The sequence below is a fragment of the Condylura cristata genome, unplaced genomic scaffold, assembly GCF_000260355.1.
Source record: "Condylura cristata isolate star-nosed mole 26May11 unplaced genomic scaffold, ConCri1.0 scaffold00007, whole genome shotgun sequence".
NCBI lineage: Eukaryota > Metazoa > Chordata > Mammalia > Eulipotyphla > Talpidae > Condylura > Condylura cristata.
The window spans coordinates 14198524-14217149 of record NW_004567108.1 but is presented as its reverse complement, the minus strand read 5'-3'; the positions used below and the strand labels follow the sequence as shown (position 1 = coordinate 14217149).

Sequence of the window (18626 nt, the reverse complement as noted above, 5' to 3'; positions counted from 1 at the left end):
AAAAAAAAATGTGAAAAATGATGTAAAAATAAACTTTTTAATTAAAAAAAAATCTCTTACAGCTTTAAGTCATCAGTAGTTAAATTATTCAGTGATATCTTTTGCACAGTTACGGTGTGCAAGGCTTATAGGATACTGGGCTATATGGTGGACCAAAAAAAAGGATAAAGATCTGTCCTCAAAGATTTCACAGATTGATGGGGGCGGATAGACTTAAATAATCACGTAAACATTGTGGAACTGCAGTTGTGACAGGTTCTCAGAGCGCAAGCTGCATCGGACTGTGTGAAGCTGGTACAGAAGGCTTCCCTTCTGTGCTCCTTGTCCTGAGATCCAGTGGTTACTCAAAATTCAAAGAAGTATTCTAAGTAGAGGGAAACTTCCTGTGGAAATGACTGAGGGTGGGAAGGAGCCTGTCAGGTACAGGAGGCTGAAAGGCCAGTGTGGCTGACATGTAGAATGAGGAGGATGGTAGAACCAGCTGGATAAGTAGATTGGGACCAGGCCTTAGCCCATTGTCCTCATTCCACCTCATCTCTTCCAGAGTAGACTTTGCTGAAAGAATCACTACTGCTTTATGGTAGAAGTGGATGAGAGAGAGGACAGATACAGGTCCAATTGAAAAGCTGTTGCGGGGGAGGGGGGAATGGTTATAACTTAGATAACTTAGATGAGGTGGTGCTGATGGAGAAGAGCGGAGTATGGGTTCCAGATATATTCACTAAGTGGCATTGATAGACTTTGGTCAGCTTGACAGGCTTTCTCTGGGCCCTTTCTGTGAATCTTGCTTTAATCTAGTCTGAGGTGATCAGGTGACTAGGTACATTCACTGATCACTTTGTGAATCATTTCCTTTCCCCCTTCATTTCCACATAAGAGGCAGTATGGAATCATGTAAGGACACAGAATAAGACGTCTCTACCCCTACTTGCTGGGTGTCTTCATCTCCAGAATGGAGATAATAGTGGGCGTAATAACCCTGCTTCAGAGGCTTGCTGCGAGGATTCAGTGAGTTACCAAGTGTAAAACCTTTCAGCTCTGTCCGACACATAACATAAAACTGCAGAGAATGTTTGTACCGTTCTTTACCCTCAGCCTCAGTAAGGATTGGCCCTTAAAAGTACCCACTTTTCACAGATTGGACATTTGTGATTTCTACAGTCCATGTGCGACTCTTGAGTCACAACATACTCATTTGTAATGTTGCTAAGAAAGAGGTTGCAGTTACTCATCCAATTTAAAGGTCAGATTGGATGCCCTTAAATCACTGATCTGAGACGGTTCCCATGAGACATCAGCCTTTACACGTTCAGAGCACAGTGTGATCAGCAGTAAGGTGTATCTGTGGGGATTGCATCATGTCCTATGACCCCTTCCAGGTCTGGATTCCTCACATCCAGATGAGGGCTCTTCTGAGCTCTTGCTGGTGCCACTTCCCCTCTCCTCCATTCACCCCCGCCATTCTCCCAGGATCAGCAAGCCGGGGTGGCGCCACTCTTTCCTTTCTAGAAAACACTGAAATATTACCTCCGTAGTTCTTAGTTCTCGCTTTGTTTCTGTTGTGGAGTATGAGAAGCTATTGTAAAATGCAAGTTGAAGGAGCTATGGGACATGGCCATTAAGCAATTTCCAGCCTGTCCTCCCCACCGCCCAAGCAGTATCTTCTGAAAACCAAATTTAAAAAATGATTTAAAGTATTTAAAGTATGTGTTTGTTTTTTGGCAGGATGTTTCCCTTATGACTGATCTTTGTGTTCCCTGGTTTCTCAGAATTTTCTGGGTTACTCTCTTCTTGGGATTGTTATCTATTTTGATTGGGGGTGAGGGTAGACTTGATGGTAACGGTGGTACTTTTTTTCCCTGAGTCAATTACAATTGAGAATTACAATAAATAGTGTATATTTATAATTTTTTTTGAGATGTTTACCAGAGAGGAGTTAGATGTTAGTGCTAATTGTGTACATTGTGGTTCCTTGAATTCCAATACTCAGTTTAGGATTTTAATTTCAATTTGTTAACCAGCTTTCAATGCCTGCATGTACTTTCAATGAAACCAGCAGGTGAGAAAGCTTCCCTTTTGTGCTGTGTCTGAGCAGGCCCTTTCTAGTAGGTTCAAGGTACTTTCTGCTGCAGAAGACACAAAGTGATGACACCTAAGTCATTGTGGGCTTCTGGAAGACAAATCCTATTAATAGAAAAATGCTGTTTCTTTTTTTGTGACTTCAGATGGTCTTGTGTGGTCAAAGTCTTACAGGATGAGAACCAACTCCCGGGGGTTTCTGATCCTCAGGAAAAAGGGAATTGAGAAACCTCCAGAATAGTTAATTTAACTGAATGTGGGAAACAGAGCTGAGGGAAAAGAAGGAATTATTGTACTCATATAACAGAATCTTGAACAATTGCAACTCCTAAGTGACATTGAATTATTTGTTTACTCATTAAAGAAAAGGAGAGGAAAATGAAAGAAAAAAATCACGAAGATGTACAGACACTGCCATCCCCAACCTTGTGACAGCTCCTACTTACTGAGCCCATGTGCGGGGACTGACACCCCGCTCGGTCCGTTTATTGGGCGGTTTTTCTCAGTTTGCAGGAAGCTCTGAAGCTCAGTCCCTTTGGATGACTGGCCCAAGGTCATGTCTGCAGGTACCAGAGCAGGACTCGCGTCAGGGTACCACATCTGTATTATTTCTGTTTTTATTGCAAGTTTATGTCTGTTTTTCTCCAGGTTTGGAGAAACAGGGAAAAGAGGAGCCTTACATTATTAGCACTATGCCATATTAAAAATTCAACTTTCAGTTAAACACAGTAAATTTTATTCATCGATACACGTGAATTCCCACTTACTGTGTGGATACAGATATAATTTCTTTCTCAGATTTTCTATTTTAGCAGAGGAAACAAAGAGTATCAAATGGTCACTTTAGAGATGTCGAGTGACTTTGAGGAAATAAAATGCCCGTTTTCTGTCGTTTTAGCACTTTAGTGCCAAGTGCATTCAGAAGGAATTGTGTTTGGAACCTTTAGGGAGGTTCTCTCTTGGAATTTGCCTCTCTGGCTGGATGAAATGAAGTAACAATTAGAGTTTTTGATTCAAAGGCCTTGTAAGCATGAAGGGTCAAGGGTGGTTGTGAACATTTGTAAGCATTTTGGCCTCTGAGAGCTTCATTGTAGAATTCCCCCCAACTCCTCTGTCCAGGGTCAGCGATATTCTGGCAGGGCCTTCCTCTTTGCTGACATTTGTGAGGTGCCCGCGCCCATGTCACTTTGGAGAGAAGATGTGCACTTTGGTAAGAAGTCAGAGAATTTAGTTTTTGAGGTCCAGTGGAATGAAAACAGCCAAGCTGTTTTCAAGCCTTCTAGCAGCTTCTCAGAAATGTTAGCCGCCTGTAGCTTCCACATGCTATTGTCCTCTTCTGGCAAGGCCTTGGGCAGTGAAGTGCAGTTCTCTTCAAGGAACCTTCCTAATTTGCTGTAATCACTTTGGTACAGGCCTCTGGAGGGGATGTTGGTTGGAACTAGCACTCAGCAGCTAATAAGCTCGTGGACTCTGAAGTGCATTGAGACTTGGACTGAACTCTTGGTCAGCAACTCATGTCCCGTAAAAGGAGGGTTACTCAACCTCGTTAAGCCTCGGATTCTTCATCTGTAAAATGGGCAGTAGACGCCTACTGAGTTGAGGATCGCTGAGACACCAATGACGAGCACTTCACCTGGCAGCGTAGAAGCCCACGAGGGGCCACTGTAAGTGTGCAGTGGAAGCTGACGCTGACAGCCTGAGGAGGGCTTGGATCTCTCTGCACAAACTTGGACACATCTGTTTTCATTGCTTTGAAGACTTTTTGACTTTATAGCTTTTCAGCAGTGTTCAAATAAGTGCAGTTGCTGTGTGGTCTGTATTTTGAATGAATAACATCTTGCTACAACGTGCCTAGTGGCGGTAGAGGCTGGGGCTCACGTGCACTCGGTGACGACGTTGCTTTTTCTTGGCTGCTGGCTTTTCAGCAACTCTGTCCAGCTTGCTGTGCTGGTCAGACCGCTCCTCTTTCCTCTCCCTGTCTGCAGTGCTGAAGGAACGTCTGACAAGCAGCAACAATTTCATAGAAAGCTGAACACTGTTAGGAATCTTGGTGGTTTTTCTGCCCTTTTCCTGCAGTGTTGAAATTCACCACATACTTTGTAAAGTATGTGGCTCCACAATGACTTAGCCATTTTGTGGGTTTTCCCTTTTCCTTTATCAGGTCAAATTTTGATCAGCAGCTTGTTGCCAGTAACAAAATGTATTTTACCTTATCTTTGGGTAGGAGAAGAGTTAGTACTTTAAAAATGAAAATCATGTACTCAGCTTTTGAGACATTTGTCAAACAAAGAGGAAGGTCTGCAGCCTTTACAGTTTTTCTTCCAGAAGATACTCATGTCTCTGCAAATACAGTTCCACATGGAATGGAATGGCTTCCCCGGGGACTTTATTTTCCGTTTCCAGGGAGGGGAAAGTCCTCCTTTGAGGGCACGTCAGTTTTGCTTACTTTCATGTCTTGAATTTGACGGCCCACAGCCGCACAGGTGTGGTGTGTGAGCTCTGAGGCAGGCAGGCATCTCATTCCATTCTTTCAGATGGGGACCCTGAGGCCACAGCATAAAGACTCCTTCATATGACTCCTGTAAACTGATGCCCGCCAAATCGCTCCTCTCTCACAGAATTACTTGCTGCCATTCTTAGCACCTTCTTTATTCTCCCTCCCTGTTGTCTGCCACGGAACTGCTGTGCACCCTCACAGCCCTCCCAGGGAAGTAGTCTCCGCTTTTCTCCCCGCCCTCTCTTGCTGTCTCTGCAGTTACTAGTTTCCTTCTTTTGTGCGCCTGGGCCCCCAAGTCAGTCCCTTTATTACAGCATCTGCCTGTCGCATTGTGATTGTGTAAGTGTGTAAGTGCTGTCTCTTCTCCCATGGTACTGTTGTTCCTTTTTACCTTGGACTTGGTAAACATTCACTTGAATGCTCTTTGTCTCTCTGTCTCCTGCATTTCCATATACAAATGTTAACGCTCTACCTTTAGAAGCCTAGCTTCAGCCTCTGCTTCTAAACAAATACATAGGTATACACACACACACACACCATGTATAATTCAGTTGGAAAGGGCAAAGAAGAACGAAATGGGAACTTTTCTATTTTCTTGTGTTTCTCCTTTAGCTGGTGAGGGGCGGGGATGGGTCACGCAGGGAATGTGGCGGGCGCAGCCAAGGAAAGCCATGAATGAGGGGTTTGGGCTGCTGAATAATGGCCAAAAACACCCTCTGAGGCTTTAGGTTGCGTCCTCATCTGTACTCACTCCCCTGCAGCCCCCAACTTGAGTCAGTAGGTGCTGGATCTGGCGCTGACTCCCTGCAGGTCTTCCTCGCACAGTGGTCCCTAATCCTCTGGCCCTGGGCATGCATAGCGCATAGCGACATGCGGCGCCACATGACCCTCGCATCTGTGTTTCTGTGTTGTTAATGTGGGTGTCCTAAGTCTGCCATACCCTAATGATAGGCAGCAGAAGTCCACCGTAACTAATGATTGCTGACCAGGGGCGTTTATTATAGAGGTGTGGACCATGGAACTGGACTTCATAAAAGCCTGGAAGCACTGAGGAGCCAGATCACTAGTGTCTTTGGGAGGAGGGAAGGGGAGGTTGGCTTTCTTTCCACAGATCCTCTTCTTGGGTCTCCTTTTCTACAAGACCACAGCTTTCTCAGCTTCCCCATGGTGTGAAGTCTGAGTTTAAGAAGCCAGTTTGATTAGCTGTTCCTCGTCCTTCAGCCAAATTAATAGGTGTTTAAATGATTAACTCTTTGTGGACCCCTGTATGTGTCCCCAGTCAATGGCTTAGGGAGCTGAGCAGTGTTTCACTCCAGGAGGCTAGGGGTAAGGATCACATGTCTGGAGAAAGGAAGTTTTGGGTAGGACAGACTCCTGGAAGGTGTCTCCTGATTTGTTTATGAACTATAAAGAATTCCACTAATCACTGCAAGAATTGATGTGTAGGTAGTTTGAATAGTACACATTTTCTGTCATCAGCAGATAACACGTCTGCAGAAATAACAATAGGGCAGTCTCCACCCTGGCTTCTAAGTACTAATCAGAATGATGCTAGAGTGTTCTAACAGCTGATTAAATTTAATGAATAGTTTTGTGCTCTCCTCAGAGAAGGATGATATACCTGTCAAAAATAATTGTGCTTTAGCTTTTTGTCAGTGATAGATGATGAAAACTCTCAATGAGAATTTCTAAATTTCGAAAATACTCTCAGCGTTTACGCATACAAGAGCCGTCCCCCTTGTGTCACCTGGAGCACTGTGTCAGTCACCTGGGGAGCTTTTCGAAAGGCCAGAGGCCCAGCTCGCCCCCTTCCCTCTCAGGCTTTTGGTAGGACCTGCGAGAGTTTGTAGCGGTAACATAACAGCTTCCCGAGTGATCGACACTTCCAGTTTGAGAAGCATGTCTCATCATCTCCTGGAATGGAAATTGTAGTTTTCTCCAGAATAGACCATGCTCAGAATGACTTCTCAAAAAGCCAAGGCTTTTTCCCTCTGCTTCAGAATGGCTAGCTAGCCTTTTTATACTTTAGCTGTACCCAAGTTCCTTCTAATACCGAACTTCAGCTGAATGAGCACATCCAGAAACTCATACCTCCCAGAATCTTCTACCCAAAATGACACAAAATTCTATTTGTTGACAGAACTCTGTGTCTTATAAAATCTTCCGCAGTCAGGATTTGGCTGGTTGCTTCTCCTTGGTGTTTAACACGCTCCTCTGTCCCAGGTTCTCAGGAGTAGGTAGATTGCCAGAGGAGCTCATGTTGAACGGTTAGATATTTTGGCAAGAAACCTTCATAGATGGTATGGTAGATTTTGTTAGGAGGCCCTCCATGCCTTTCTTTATGTTAGCTATTTATGGTATTGCTTTAATCCATTATTCGTGAAGGATTCAACATAGAGGCCTGGGAAGAGATTTTTATTGAGGAACAGTGACATTGAACCCCCGTTCCTTATAGCAGTGATGGATCCCACGGCGTGGTCTCGTGGCTCTGAGCCCAGGGATGCCACGGAGTAGATAGGTCAGTGTTGATGCAGCCTGTATGTGCCTGCTGACCTCCAAGTCCTTTGCTGACATCCATTTCTCTCAAGGACACACAGTCTCCTTTTGCTTTGGAGCCTGGAGGCTCACTAGAGGAAGAGGGGATTCTTTCTGCTCTCTTTCTCTCACCGTGAGCTGCCTGACTGCAGCGTGACATTTGTTCTTTTAAATGGAGAGTACCCATCCCTGCCCCACCTCTTGGGACACCTGATGAGTGACTAATCTTAAGTAATGAGTTTAACACAGTTTCTGTCTTCCTTTAGTTAAAAATACTTCCTAAAAAGTAACTAGCTTGTCAGAAACTCTTGATGGTTTATGATGTCTTAATGTCTATTCTGAAAGCATGGCTTCATTTTAACAGAGAAAAAAATTACCCTTGCTCTTCTCTTTTAGGAAATTCACACAAATGAGAAGGAAGTAGCAGAGAAGGAAGTAACTCTTCACTTGTTGCCAGGTAATAGCTATGTCAGCCTCATACCTCATGTCCAGCTCAAAGACATGACCAGTTCTATCGTCCCTCATAGCACGAGATAGAAATTCCTGTGTTTTTATCCAGATGGCACGTAGTAGTAATAAGTTAAACAAAACTGGCAGGAACACGAGTTCAGTAACAAGTGTCACAACACCTACAAAGAATTTTTCCTTTTTCCAACCTCCTGCAAGCAGATGAAAGTAAGCCTGGGAAATTCTCGCCTCTTTCACAAGCAGATGGGGCCGTGGCCCAGCCACTATCCTGATCCCTCTTGGGGAAAGCCCTGTAACCACAGAGCCCACATTCTGCCTGTTGCACAAGCGTAGCTGCTTGGCCCTGCAGCTGCTTCCTCGGGCTGCCGCTGCCGCTGCGGGGAGGGGAGGGAGGGGAGGGAGGCTTCACCTGTCGTCGCTGGTCGCTGCCCGCACGTGAGCGCCTGTGCCAGGATGCTGGGGCTTACCCTTCTCCGTGGCTGCCAGGGCTCAGTGCTGCTCATTACCCAGGAGCCGGGCTAATGACGTCTTTGAGTTGGAAGAGTGACTTTGTAGTTTAAGTCAAACTTTGATCATTTTTAAAAGCGAACTTTTTATGGAAGTAGCATTCCATTCTGATATTCTTATATCAGGTGTCAGCTGTGATCACTGACAATCAGCATGTGCTGATTAGATTAGGGCCAGTAATAAAAGTCGAATCCTGCCCGCCACCATGCCATTGTCCTTTTTGTGCTGATTTACCTCCTTTCCCCTGCCTTCCCCACTCACAGGTTTTGTAGTCCAAAATTTTTATTTTATTTAGTTCAAAGTGAAATTATTTCTGAATTTGGTAATCAAATTTGTTGGTATAGCTTTTTCATACATGGGGAAACTTGTGAACTGTGCTTTCAGTTCTTCTACTTTCTTTTTTCCAATCCCAAATAGCTTTTTCCCATAATTTTGTAAAGATATATTTCCCCAATGCAGTAGAGCCCTTTTCTGGTCCTTATAATTTTATTCCTGTTTATTGGGAGCATGTATGGACAGGTTTCTGACTGAGCAAACTTTTTGGTCAGTGTAATCTATAAAACTTTTTGGTGTTCTTAAGTATCAAGCCCTTTTTCTAGTAATGGTGAAAGCCAGATATCCAACTGTCTTTGCTTTTCTCGGGTTATAGCGTCTAAATCTTATACACATTCTTCCGTCCCCTCGGTTGTCTGACAGTCTTTCTCTTTGTGCAGCTGTGAGCTCACAGCTGATTTCTCTGAGTCTCACTTTCCTAGACTAGCTCAAGACCTCTTACAGCTCCTGCCCGGTGACTCAAGCCTGTGCACACGCAGGTGAGGATTGCTGTGCGCATCAGGTGGTTGTGGAGCGCACCTGGCTGTGGGTGAGCCGCTGTGCGCCCACGCATGACCGCAGGACAGCACCGCCAGCTCCTGGTCTCGGGGAGACCTGCGGCAGTCAGGAGTCAAGAGCACAGGACAGGAAGCCTTGCTCCTGTGTCCTCCAGCTTGGACTTAGTAGAGGCACTTTTTCTGGGACAATTTGAAACCCCACGAGACTCTGACATCATGGTTTCCTTCAAGCTGCACGGGCTCTCCAGCGGCTGAGGATGGAGCCATCTTCTGTGTTTCCTTAGTATTAACCCATTGGAAGATGGACCAAAAAGTGATGATTTGTGTCAGGACCCCTTCTTTGTTTTCTAATTGAAAGTTACACTAAGTGAATTTTGAGGCAGAACCTAAGAGTAAAGACAATGAAGAATTATCTTAGCAAGATTCTGAGAGATTATGGCTGGCTGTTGGAGGAAGAGAAATTGCTTTTCTTTTTTGTTGCAAAGTATTTACACTTAGTGCTTCATTTTCCCTGCCCCCACCCAATCTTTTACTTGTCCTCCCCCAGACACCCAGCCCTCATGAACTTCTCTTCTTCGAAGGCGCAGAGAGTGCTTTTCTACCCAGCCTTCCTCATCTTTTTGACTGCAAAGAGAAGTGCTCTCTCCCTCCTCAGGAAATCCAGCTTCCCATGTGGGCTGGGTGCCTGCAGATAGAGCAGGAAAGGTGACACACTGAGAGGAAGTACTCTCCCCTAAGAAAGAGAGGAAACAGTTTTTTTTTTTTCCCCACAAACCTCTGACCTCCCTTTTCCTCCCATCCTTGTCTGTGGAGCCAGATGAGTGTTGTGCAGTGGAAGGAGGTGCATGTAGCCTGCCTGAGTGTTTGAGGAAGTTGCCTGAAAACCCCACGGCCAAGGAGACACCCTGCTCTCTTAGCCACTGCGGAGTGAGATATGGCCCCTCCCTGCGCAGACTTGAGGTCCCAATTCTGGAGCACGAGGGCGGGCCTTTCTGTGAGGTGTCATTTGGCTTGGAGTCTCAAAGCTCTGAGCGCTACACTTGGCAGGTGTAGCCAAGATCACGATCACCTATTTGGAAACTTCTGTTAGTCACAGTGAGAAGATAGAGAACTGTCCTGTTTGAAAGTGTGACCAGGCCATTTTGATTTCACTCTTCAGTGCTCCCATTTCTGCTGCATTTTCTCTCCTGTTTTGCAGCGCTCGCTCTGCTGGAACTGAAGTTCTGAATCACGGCCTTGTGTGTGGGACGGCAAGAGTGTGTGTGTGTGTGTGTGTGTGTCTGGATGGCAAGTGGCGCCACGGCAGCCTTGACTGTTTGCATACTGTATGTCCCCTGAGGACTCTAAGGAAAACTTGTTTTGGTCTCCATCAGGTGAACAGCTGCTTTGTGAAGCCAGCACAGTACTGAAGTGTGTCCAGGAAGATTCCTGTCAGCGCGGCATCTATGGGAAGCTGGTCTGCACGGACTTCAAGATTGCTTTCTTGGGCGATGACGAAGCTGTGTTGGACAGTGATGTATGCAGGAGCTGGGGGAAGGCAGGGCAACGGTGGTCTGTTTTCTTGAGCTTCCCAATGATTCCATCACCCATAACACACATAAACATGAAGGACAGTCCTTTTACCCCGTCTGCTCCCTACCCTCCTTCTTCTGGTCAGACTGTTCTGAAAGCCCCTGGGGGCTTCCTGTCACACCAGCTTGTGCTAGATTTCCTAGATTGACACCATCACCTTTTTCTTATTTTCTTTTATATTCCAGCACAGTGTATCACTCTTTGAGAATAACGTCTCCCCAAATTTAGTAGTTCCCCATGTTTTCTGAGGCTGAACTCTTCCTTAAGTCCAGGAGCAGAGTTCAGGTACGAAGCTGATGCTGAATGCAGCGCTTGGATTCAAGTTTTACTTTATGTTTGCTTGCTGCACACCGAGTAGCCATCCCTGTCAGACTCGTCCCTACTTATGAAGAATGAGCAGTCTGAAGGAGTGAACTGCCCACCCTGCCTGAGAGCACTGCGTGTCGGGGAAGCCCACCCTCACGTCTTAGCCGGCAGCTCTGAGCACTGAGCAGTCTGTGCTGCCGTCCCCTGGTGCTACTTGGTCCTAGTCCCATACAAAGGCAGCGCGGACACTTGAGTCATCCGCAGTTTCCAAAGCTGGCTTCATGCAGCTGCGTCACTCACCTGTTGGCCTCTGTGTGAAACAGCATTAACCTGTCTGCCACTTGGCCCCTCCTCTCTCAGAGTGACGGTGCATGGCCCGGTGGGTTTGCCTGGCAGGGGGCGAGGAATGGCACACCATGCTGGATTTGAAAAAACAGTGCTCACCAGCCTTTCTCACGTGCTCTTGGTCACGTCGTTGTCCTGTTCCTAGGGATGTTTCTCTTCACGTGCAGGTGGAGAATGGTGTGTTGTTGTGCCTGCCACTGCCTGACATGCAGAGAGAGGACTCAGTTGCTTTCTTTTGAATCTTTTAGGAAACCCAATTTAAGAATAAGGTTATAGGAGAAAATGACATTACACTCCACTGCGTGGACCAGATCTATGGAGGTGCGTATCTGTTTTCCTTGGGAGCGTTCAAAAGTATAGCTGATAGTGACGTTATTTTTGTGGCCTTTTATAGTCTTTTACAATTTCTTCACCTTCTCATCCTATTTAAATCACTTTTACAGATGAGAGAATTGAGTGCAAAGTGACTTGCTTTGGGGGTTATTTAGCTGGTGGAACTCAGACTTGAACTTGGAACCTGTTCTTTCTAATATTCCATGATGTCATCATGTGTTAGATTTTGACTATACTTTTTGCTACCAATGTTAGCTGTGTAGGTTTTCCCTTAGAGGCCTTGGATTGCACTTGACATCAGTTCTGCTGACTAAACAAACCTCTTGCTGGGTCTCTTTACTTCTCTATTTTCTCTAATTATCAGGGCATTTTCAGAAATCATTCAGTAGCTACTTACTACCTAAAACCACTGGGTGCTGTCAGCCCAAATTCTAGTACCTGGAAGGAAAGGTGTCAGGAGGCATTTAGCCATAAGTCCAGGGGTTACCATCCTAAAAACGTGTCTCTGGTAGTTTCCATCTTTTATAGTTTTAGCTTTTGGAGCTGGATTCTCTGCAGATCCACAGCCAGTTCCGATAGTGGACAGTCTTTCTCCAGATAGAGAACCTTAAAATTTTCTAGAAAGTTAGGGCCTCTACCTGATGAAACTGGGGCCCTGCTGACAGTTACTGAAAAAGTAGTAAGTACCTCCTCTCACTTTTGAGAGGTGTCTTTAGAAGGTCATCATCTACCTTGTTTCTTTATCCTTGATGTGTAGTGTTTGATGAGAAAAAAAAAGCACTCTGTGGACAACTGAAGAAATACCCCGAGAAACTCATCATCCACTGCAAAGACCTCCGCGTATTCCACTTTTGTCTGAGGTACACAAAAGAAGAAGAAGTCAAAAGGGTAACTCGTTGCATATGGTTTTAGATTTTAATTCCCGTCAGATTTTCCCCACCAAAATCTACTTTTTGCTTATATTGCACAAAGTTGAGGGGAACCTTTCACTCTTTAATGGTAGTTATAATCCCACATGCTTCTGTTAGAGTTGAGAGAGAACTTGGTAAGTGTGCCCACGCCTTGTTTGGGTGCATGTAATCCTCTACTTTCTATTTCTGAGCTCTCAAGGGTAGGAGGCTGCTGGGAAGGGAAGGGTGGGACAGCTAGATGCAGTCCTCTGCCTTTGCCTTGACAGCTTTTTAAAAGGCAGTAGCAGTGACTTCCAACTTCTGGAGTGAAAAATGAGTCTCCTCTTAGGAGGTAGCAGTTATGTGTGGAAAGATGAGGAGTACACAGGTCCAGGTGGGCAAAGCCCAGTCACTGAAAGTGACCTTTGCTTTTAGAGGCCAAGGAAACTCAGTGTTTTCCCCCAGAAAACATACATGACTGGGTGTAACTTCCTAGATTTCTCTTACTAAGATCATGAAGGTCTCAAAGTTGCCATCTTGTCATAAATACCAGGGGAAATCTAGTGAGAGGCCAGTTCCTCTCTCGTCTTTGGCCAGGAAGTTGTGCAGACTTACAGGGAACGCCTTGATTTTTTTTTCAGGTAGTGTAGTAGTTCAGTTGGAATAATAAATCAGCACGAGCAGAGTGGTGTAGGTCTGGAAAATTCCCCAAGAAGCCAGAAATTTGCATAATAATTTTTGTCATCTCTCCAAACATGCTTTTGTTTGGAACGTCAAACAGAAAGTACAGTGGATGGTTTCCTAATCTAGAAGCCCTAAAGCTGCAGCAGGTGGGATCAGATAACCAGGCATCTTAGTTATTATCTGAATTTGGCACTTTCGTGTTTTTTGGCACCATTTTGAGAAATTAGACTGTTTGAAAAATTCCCCTAGAAATTCAGGTTCTTAGAAAACCTCACAAAATGGCTAGCTTTCTGTTGGTCTGTCACTGTTACAAGAGATAATGTCGGGGATCCAGATCTCGACAAGTGTTAGCATGCTGGCCTTAGGAGCCTGCTCCCTCGGTTGATGATGATATCTATGTTATGATTCTTTTCTAGATTGTGAGTGGCATAATTCATCATACCCAGTCGTCTAAACTGCTTAAACGATTATTTCTGTTTTCTTATGCCACCGCTGCACAAAATGATACAGGTAAGTTATACTTTGTGTGGTGGACTTTCCATTATCTACCTGAAACAAGCCTCATGTTTTCTTCTTTCCCCTCTGGCAGTCGGTCACCTTTTGCTTGGGTCATCCCTCCAGGTTTCTCTAAGTGAAAAAGAATTTCTTTTCCTGCGATCTTTATTGCTTTAATTTATCTTTCAGGTATGTTTGCTTTTTGTGAGGGCTTAAGTGGAAATGTAGGACTATAGAAAACGTCGAGACAATTTTAAAATACCTGTTTGTCACTGGGTTGTTTCCCACTTTGATATACTTTACTTCATTCCATCAGGCTCCAGAAAATGTCTTGCATTCTAGAAAGTTTTTTTTTTTTTTTAAAGATTTATTTATTTATTTATATAGAACTGGGGTACAGGCCAGAGGCGCAGGTGTGGTGAGAGGATTCACCAGAGACAGAGTAGGGAGCAGAACAGGCAGATCAATGAAGTACACTGCTGAGGGGAGCAGCAGGCGGGTCAGGAGAGGTCTGCCGCGCCATGTGGATCTCCTCTGGGGCAGGCGGGGGATCGAACTCATGCTGAAGTGGCTTAAGCTTCTCAGTGCTGTGCTTTAACTCGCTGCGCCACCAGGGAGGGCCGCATTCTAGAAAGTTTTTAAGCAACCAGACAATGCTTTTTTTTTTTTTTTTTTAAGGTTTGGGTATCTGTTTATTTTATTTTTTTAAGATTTATTTTATCTATGCATACAGAACTGGGATATAGGCCAGAGGTGCAGCGGTGTTGAGAGGATTCACCAGAGACAGCGGGGAGCAGAATAGGCAGATCGATGAAGCAACACTGCTGAGGGGAGCAGCAGATGAGACAGGAAAGGTCTGCTGCATCATGTGGGTCAGCTCCTGTTCGGGGCTGGGGATAGAACTCATGCTGGAGCTGTGCTGAAGCAGTTGTGGCTAGCTTCTCAGTGCTGCACATTAACCCACGTTAGAGGGCCCAATGCTTTATAGCACATATTTTGTACATAAAAGAGCATAACAGAAAGCTAGTTTGGTTAGGAGATGATTCCAAGTATTTTGCATCAGATCACTGGAAAAGACAGCGATCTTTTAGGCAAGAAACGTATGAGTGCCTAGATCTGACAGTGTTGCCATGTAAGATGTCTGTGTCTCCTCCTCCAGTCTCTTCCCTTGGCCTGTTCACCTGCGCTGCCTGTTACACTTCCTGTGAGTTGGTGTTTGGTGGCCCTGTGTGCCATGTGCTTTGCAGTGGGGATGCGGCATGTTCGTTCAATGCATATATCACATTTTGTGGAATCAGGATTACTTTATTATAACTGCTCCTTTAGCACACATATATGGAACACTCGCTATGGGTCAGGCCCCGTGGAATGTGGAGATGGACAGATTAAATCCTCCCACCAAGAGCATGAAATTAAACAGATGGCAGAGTGACATGTCTTCTGGTGGAGGAGGGAGAAAGGTGCCCGGCTACGGTGGGGAGGGGGCCTTCCGGAGGTGAAGGCTGCCCTTGGGCCCATGGCAGGCCGGGGAGTGTCTGCTAGGCCCAGAGGAGTGCAGTCAGCAGAGAGACTGGTAGCGCAGAGATGTGCGTCTCTGAGAGAGAACATGCATTTTGGGGAATGTGGTTTTAGTAGAAAAAGTGACTTTACAGGTCTGTCCTACTGGGGTTCAAATCCTTACTCAGCTGTGTGATCCTGGGGATGAATTTAAACTCTTGGGCGCTCTGTTTTCTCATCCAAACAAAAAAAAAGGCGGTGTTAATGCCTCTCTTGGTTGTTAAGAAGATTATAAATTGTTAAATGCACAGCGAGCAGGGTGTGAGCAGGGTGTAGCCATTAAATGAGGCCCACGGAGAGCTCACTGTCTATTATGCAGTCAATTGCATTGAGAGAATTACATTAACATAAAACGTACTTAGCACTGCTGTTGGGCTCAACAGAAAATGTGTCCCTTAGTTCAGCAAATTCGTCTTTGTCTCTGACAAATCTTTTCATGTGTACAGATGCCAGTTCATTGGCTGTTGGCTTCCAACAGTTTGTTGCAGTGTAAGATATTGAAAATGTGACTTCTTTGTTGCTTACTGCAATTTAAATCAACACTTGGTTTACATTTGAAAAATTACAGTCTATTTTCAGGAATTCTGCCCCTTCCTACCATCCTGATTCTTGGTCTGGACCCACTGTGGGACAGATTCTTGGCTTGCCAGCCCCGTCTCTCAGTGCCAGAACCTCCACTGTGCTCGGCCGAGGCGTTACATTACTTTGTGGTGTGTTCTGTGTTGGAAGGCCCCGGCTCTGTAGCGTCTGTTACTCTGCTTAAGCTCCACCTTCTTTATCTCCTTCCTCCAACTACCCCATCTTTTTTTGTTGTTTGTTTTTTTAAGAAGTCAAGGTTATAACTGATGGATGTTAATTAAAAAATTAGCTTCTCATGGAGCAGAGGTTCATAGAAATGCTTCCTTTGCAATGTGAACGTAATTGATTATTCTTGGGCTTAATAATTCACTAACGTGCTTTGGTTGAAAAAGTCCTAAGTGTTTATAACAAGGTCTTTCTGTGTAGCTGGAAAGTTGTTCTAATCTCTATGCTTACATTGGAGTATTGTTTTTATGCCCATGGGAATGGGAATTTTTTTTTTTTTGCTTGTATTGCCTTATGTCACTGCCCGAGTTTGAATTCCAGTGCTGCCATTGCCTAGCTTTGTGACTTGGGCAAGTGACTTAACCTTTCTGTGCCACATTTGTGAAACAGGAAATGTTACCTACTCTGTAGGGCTGTAGGAATTGAGTCATAAATAAATAAAGTGAATGTGCTCAGAACAGTGACTGGCACACACTCAGTGCTGTATCAGTTTAACTGCTATTTTTACCATTATCCTTGTTACCATCCTGGCTTTATTAAAAGGAGCAGAAAACACTTTAATTCTCCTGGAAGATTTGTTTCTTGAGAGGGGCAGAGGCTTGAACTATTTGCATGTCACACACAGCAAGCAGTGCTGTGGCCTGGGAGAGGACCAAAGGCTACCAGAGGAGCGCCCTTGAGCAGCCCCTCCTCATGGGCGGAGGGCAGGACAAGGCCCAAAGCAGCAGGCCTGTGGCTGTGGAGCCCTGGGCCGAGCCCTGCCCCCACCCACTGATACAATCATGGCCTCTGGTGACCAGGTTTTGCACTGGAAAACCCTGCTGCTGGCAGTGAATCCTCCAGTTGGGGGGGTTTACACTCGGGAATCTGGTGTGCTATTCAAATGAGTTCGCTATCTTAGGCATACATTAGTAGGACTAAAATTACTTTATTTTGGCATTTATGGCAAGCCTGTCTTTTAGTGCTTCACAGGATCTTTTTATGATATATAAATTACCTCATGGTCAGATGACTGAACATGGAGCTATAAATTACTTTTGCAAGGAATGGAACAAGAACAACTTCTTTTCTCAAGTATAAAAAGAGTCTCAGTCGTACTTTTGGATAAATGACAAAAAGACGGAAGAAGCTTAGGAGTAAGCAGTGAATTCATTCTGCTGGGGAAATTGGGGACCCTCTTTCACATCATAGAAATCCAGTGTTTCATGACAACATCTTATTGTCTCCGTAAATTTGTTTTGTTAGCCACTGACCCCAGGAACCACACTGTAATGTTTGACACGCTTAAAGACTGGTGCTGGGAATTGGAGCGGACCAGAGGCCACACGAAGTACAAAGCGGTCAGTGTCAATGAAGGCTACAAAGTCTGTGAAAGGTAAGCTGTCAGGGCTGTGCTGTTTTCCACAACTGCTATGGTATTTAATTCACGTGTCTGGCAAGTCACCCATTTGAAATATGCAGTGTTTTTAATTTTATGTTTACAGTACGTGAGTCCTTACATCACAGTTTGGGAATATTCTTGTCATTCTCCAAAGAAAGTCCATACCCATTAGGAGCCACTCCCCGTGTGCCCCTGACACTTCCGGCCAGGTGGCCTGGACAGCTTGGACAGTCTACTTTCAGTCTCTGCAGATTTGCCTGTCCCAGGCTCTTCCTGCAAATGAGCTCCAGTAATCCGTGGTCTTGTGCTTGACTTCTTCCACCTCACGTGACGCTTTCACGGCTTGTCCATATGGTAGCATGTGACAGAATCTCATTCTGTTTTATTGCTGAGAGACACACATGGGCTGGAGAGACACACACACACCCCATATTTTATCCATTCATCAGATGAGGTTCACTAGGGGTGTTTCCACTTTTTGGATATTATGAATGATACTGTGAACGTTTGTCTACAAGGTTTCATGTCTGGATTTGTTTATTTCTCTTGGGTATATACATGGGAGAATTGCTATGTCATACAGTAACTGTGCTTTATTTTTTGAGTAACTACCAGATTGTTTTCCATAGCAGTTGCATCATTTTCCATTCCCATCAGCAGTGTATGTGGGTTCCACTTTCTCCACACTAGAAACTATGCTTTTAAAAGGAATTCTTAAAATGTCCCATAGAACAGTCAGAAGTGAAATTATATCATTTTCCCTTTATTGTATCAGTAATCTAAATGTAAAACTTTCAGAGGCATTTATGAACTAATTATTGTACATTTGCTTTCTTTTTATCAGGCACTTTGTATGTTCATTCAGCAAATTGTTTTCCACCCCTGCTAGGTGCTGGCCTGCTACTGTAGACACAGCAGTAAGCAGAGATCCTCACATTTTTGCCCTCCTGGAGCTTCTCATTCTAGTGGGAGGAAATGATAGAATAAGTAGACGATAGTATAGCAAAAGGTAACGAGTGGAGAAAAATAGACCTGGCAAGGGGGGAGGGAGGGTTTGGGAGGAGTGGGGAGTATTGGTCAGGACCCTCGCTAGCCAGGCCTCAAGGCAACTGAAGGACAGAGTCATAGCGAGCCTGTGAGAAGCGCGGCGGCAGTCGGACAGCATGGGCAGCCGCACTGAGGGGCGCTGTCTGGCTTGTGTGGGGACGTGAGGTGCCCAGGCCAGAGAGGGTGAGGTGGGCAGTAGGAGAGTGAGGGCTGGGAGGCTTTCAGGAGCATGTGCAGCGCAGTGAGGAGTGTGAGCAGGCAGGATGTGGCCCGACCTACATTTTTTTTTTTTTTTT

The 18626-nt window shown here is 45.1% G+C and overlaps 1 protein-coding gene across 1 annotated transcript in view; it reads left to right on the top strand.

The window, feature by feature from the left end:
- MTMR12 (myotubularin related protein 12) overlaps positions 1–18626 on the top strand; it is a 51311-nt gene that overhangs the window by 15907 nt on the left and 16778 nt on the right. Inside the window, exons 2-7 of the mRNA XM_004678073.2 lie at positions 7508–7568; positions 10290–10432; positions 11388–11460; positions 12230–12360; positions 13463–13556; positions 17148–17277. Coding sequence (XP_004678130.1) covers positions 7508–7568; positions 10290–10432; positions 11388–11460; positions 12230–12360; positions 13463–13556; positions 17148–17277 — 632 coding nt within the window. The remainder of the gene's footprint in view (positions 1–7507; positions 7569–10289; positions 10433–11387; positions 11461–12229; positions 12361–13462; positions 13557–17147; positions 17278–18626) is intronic.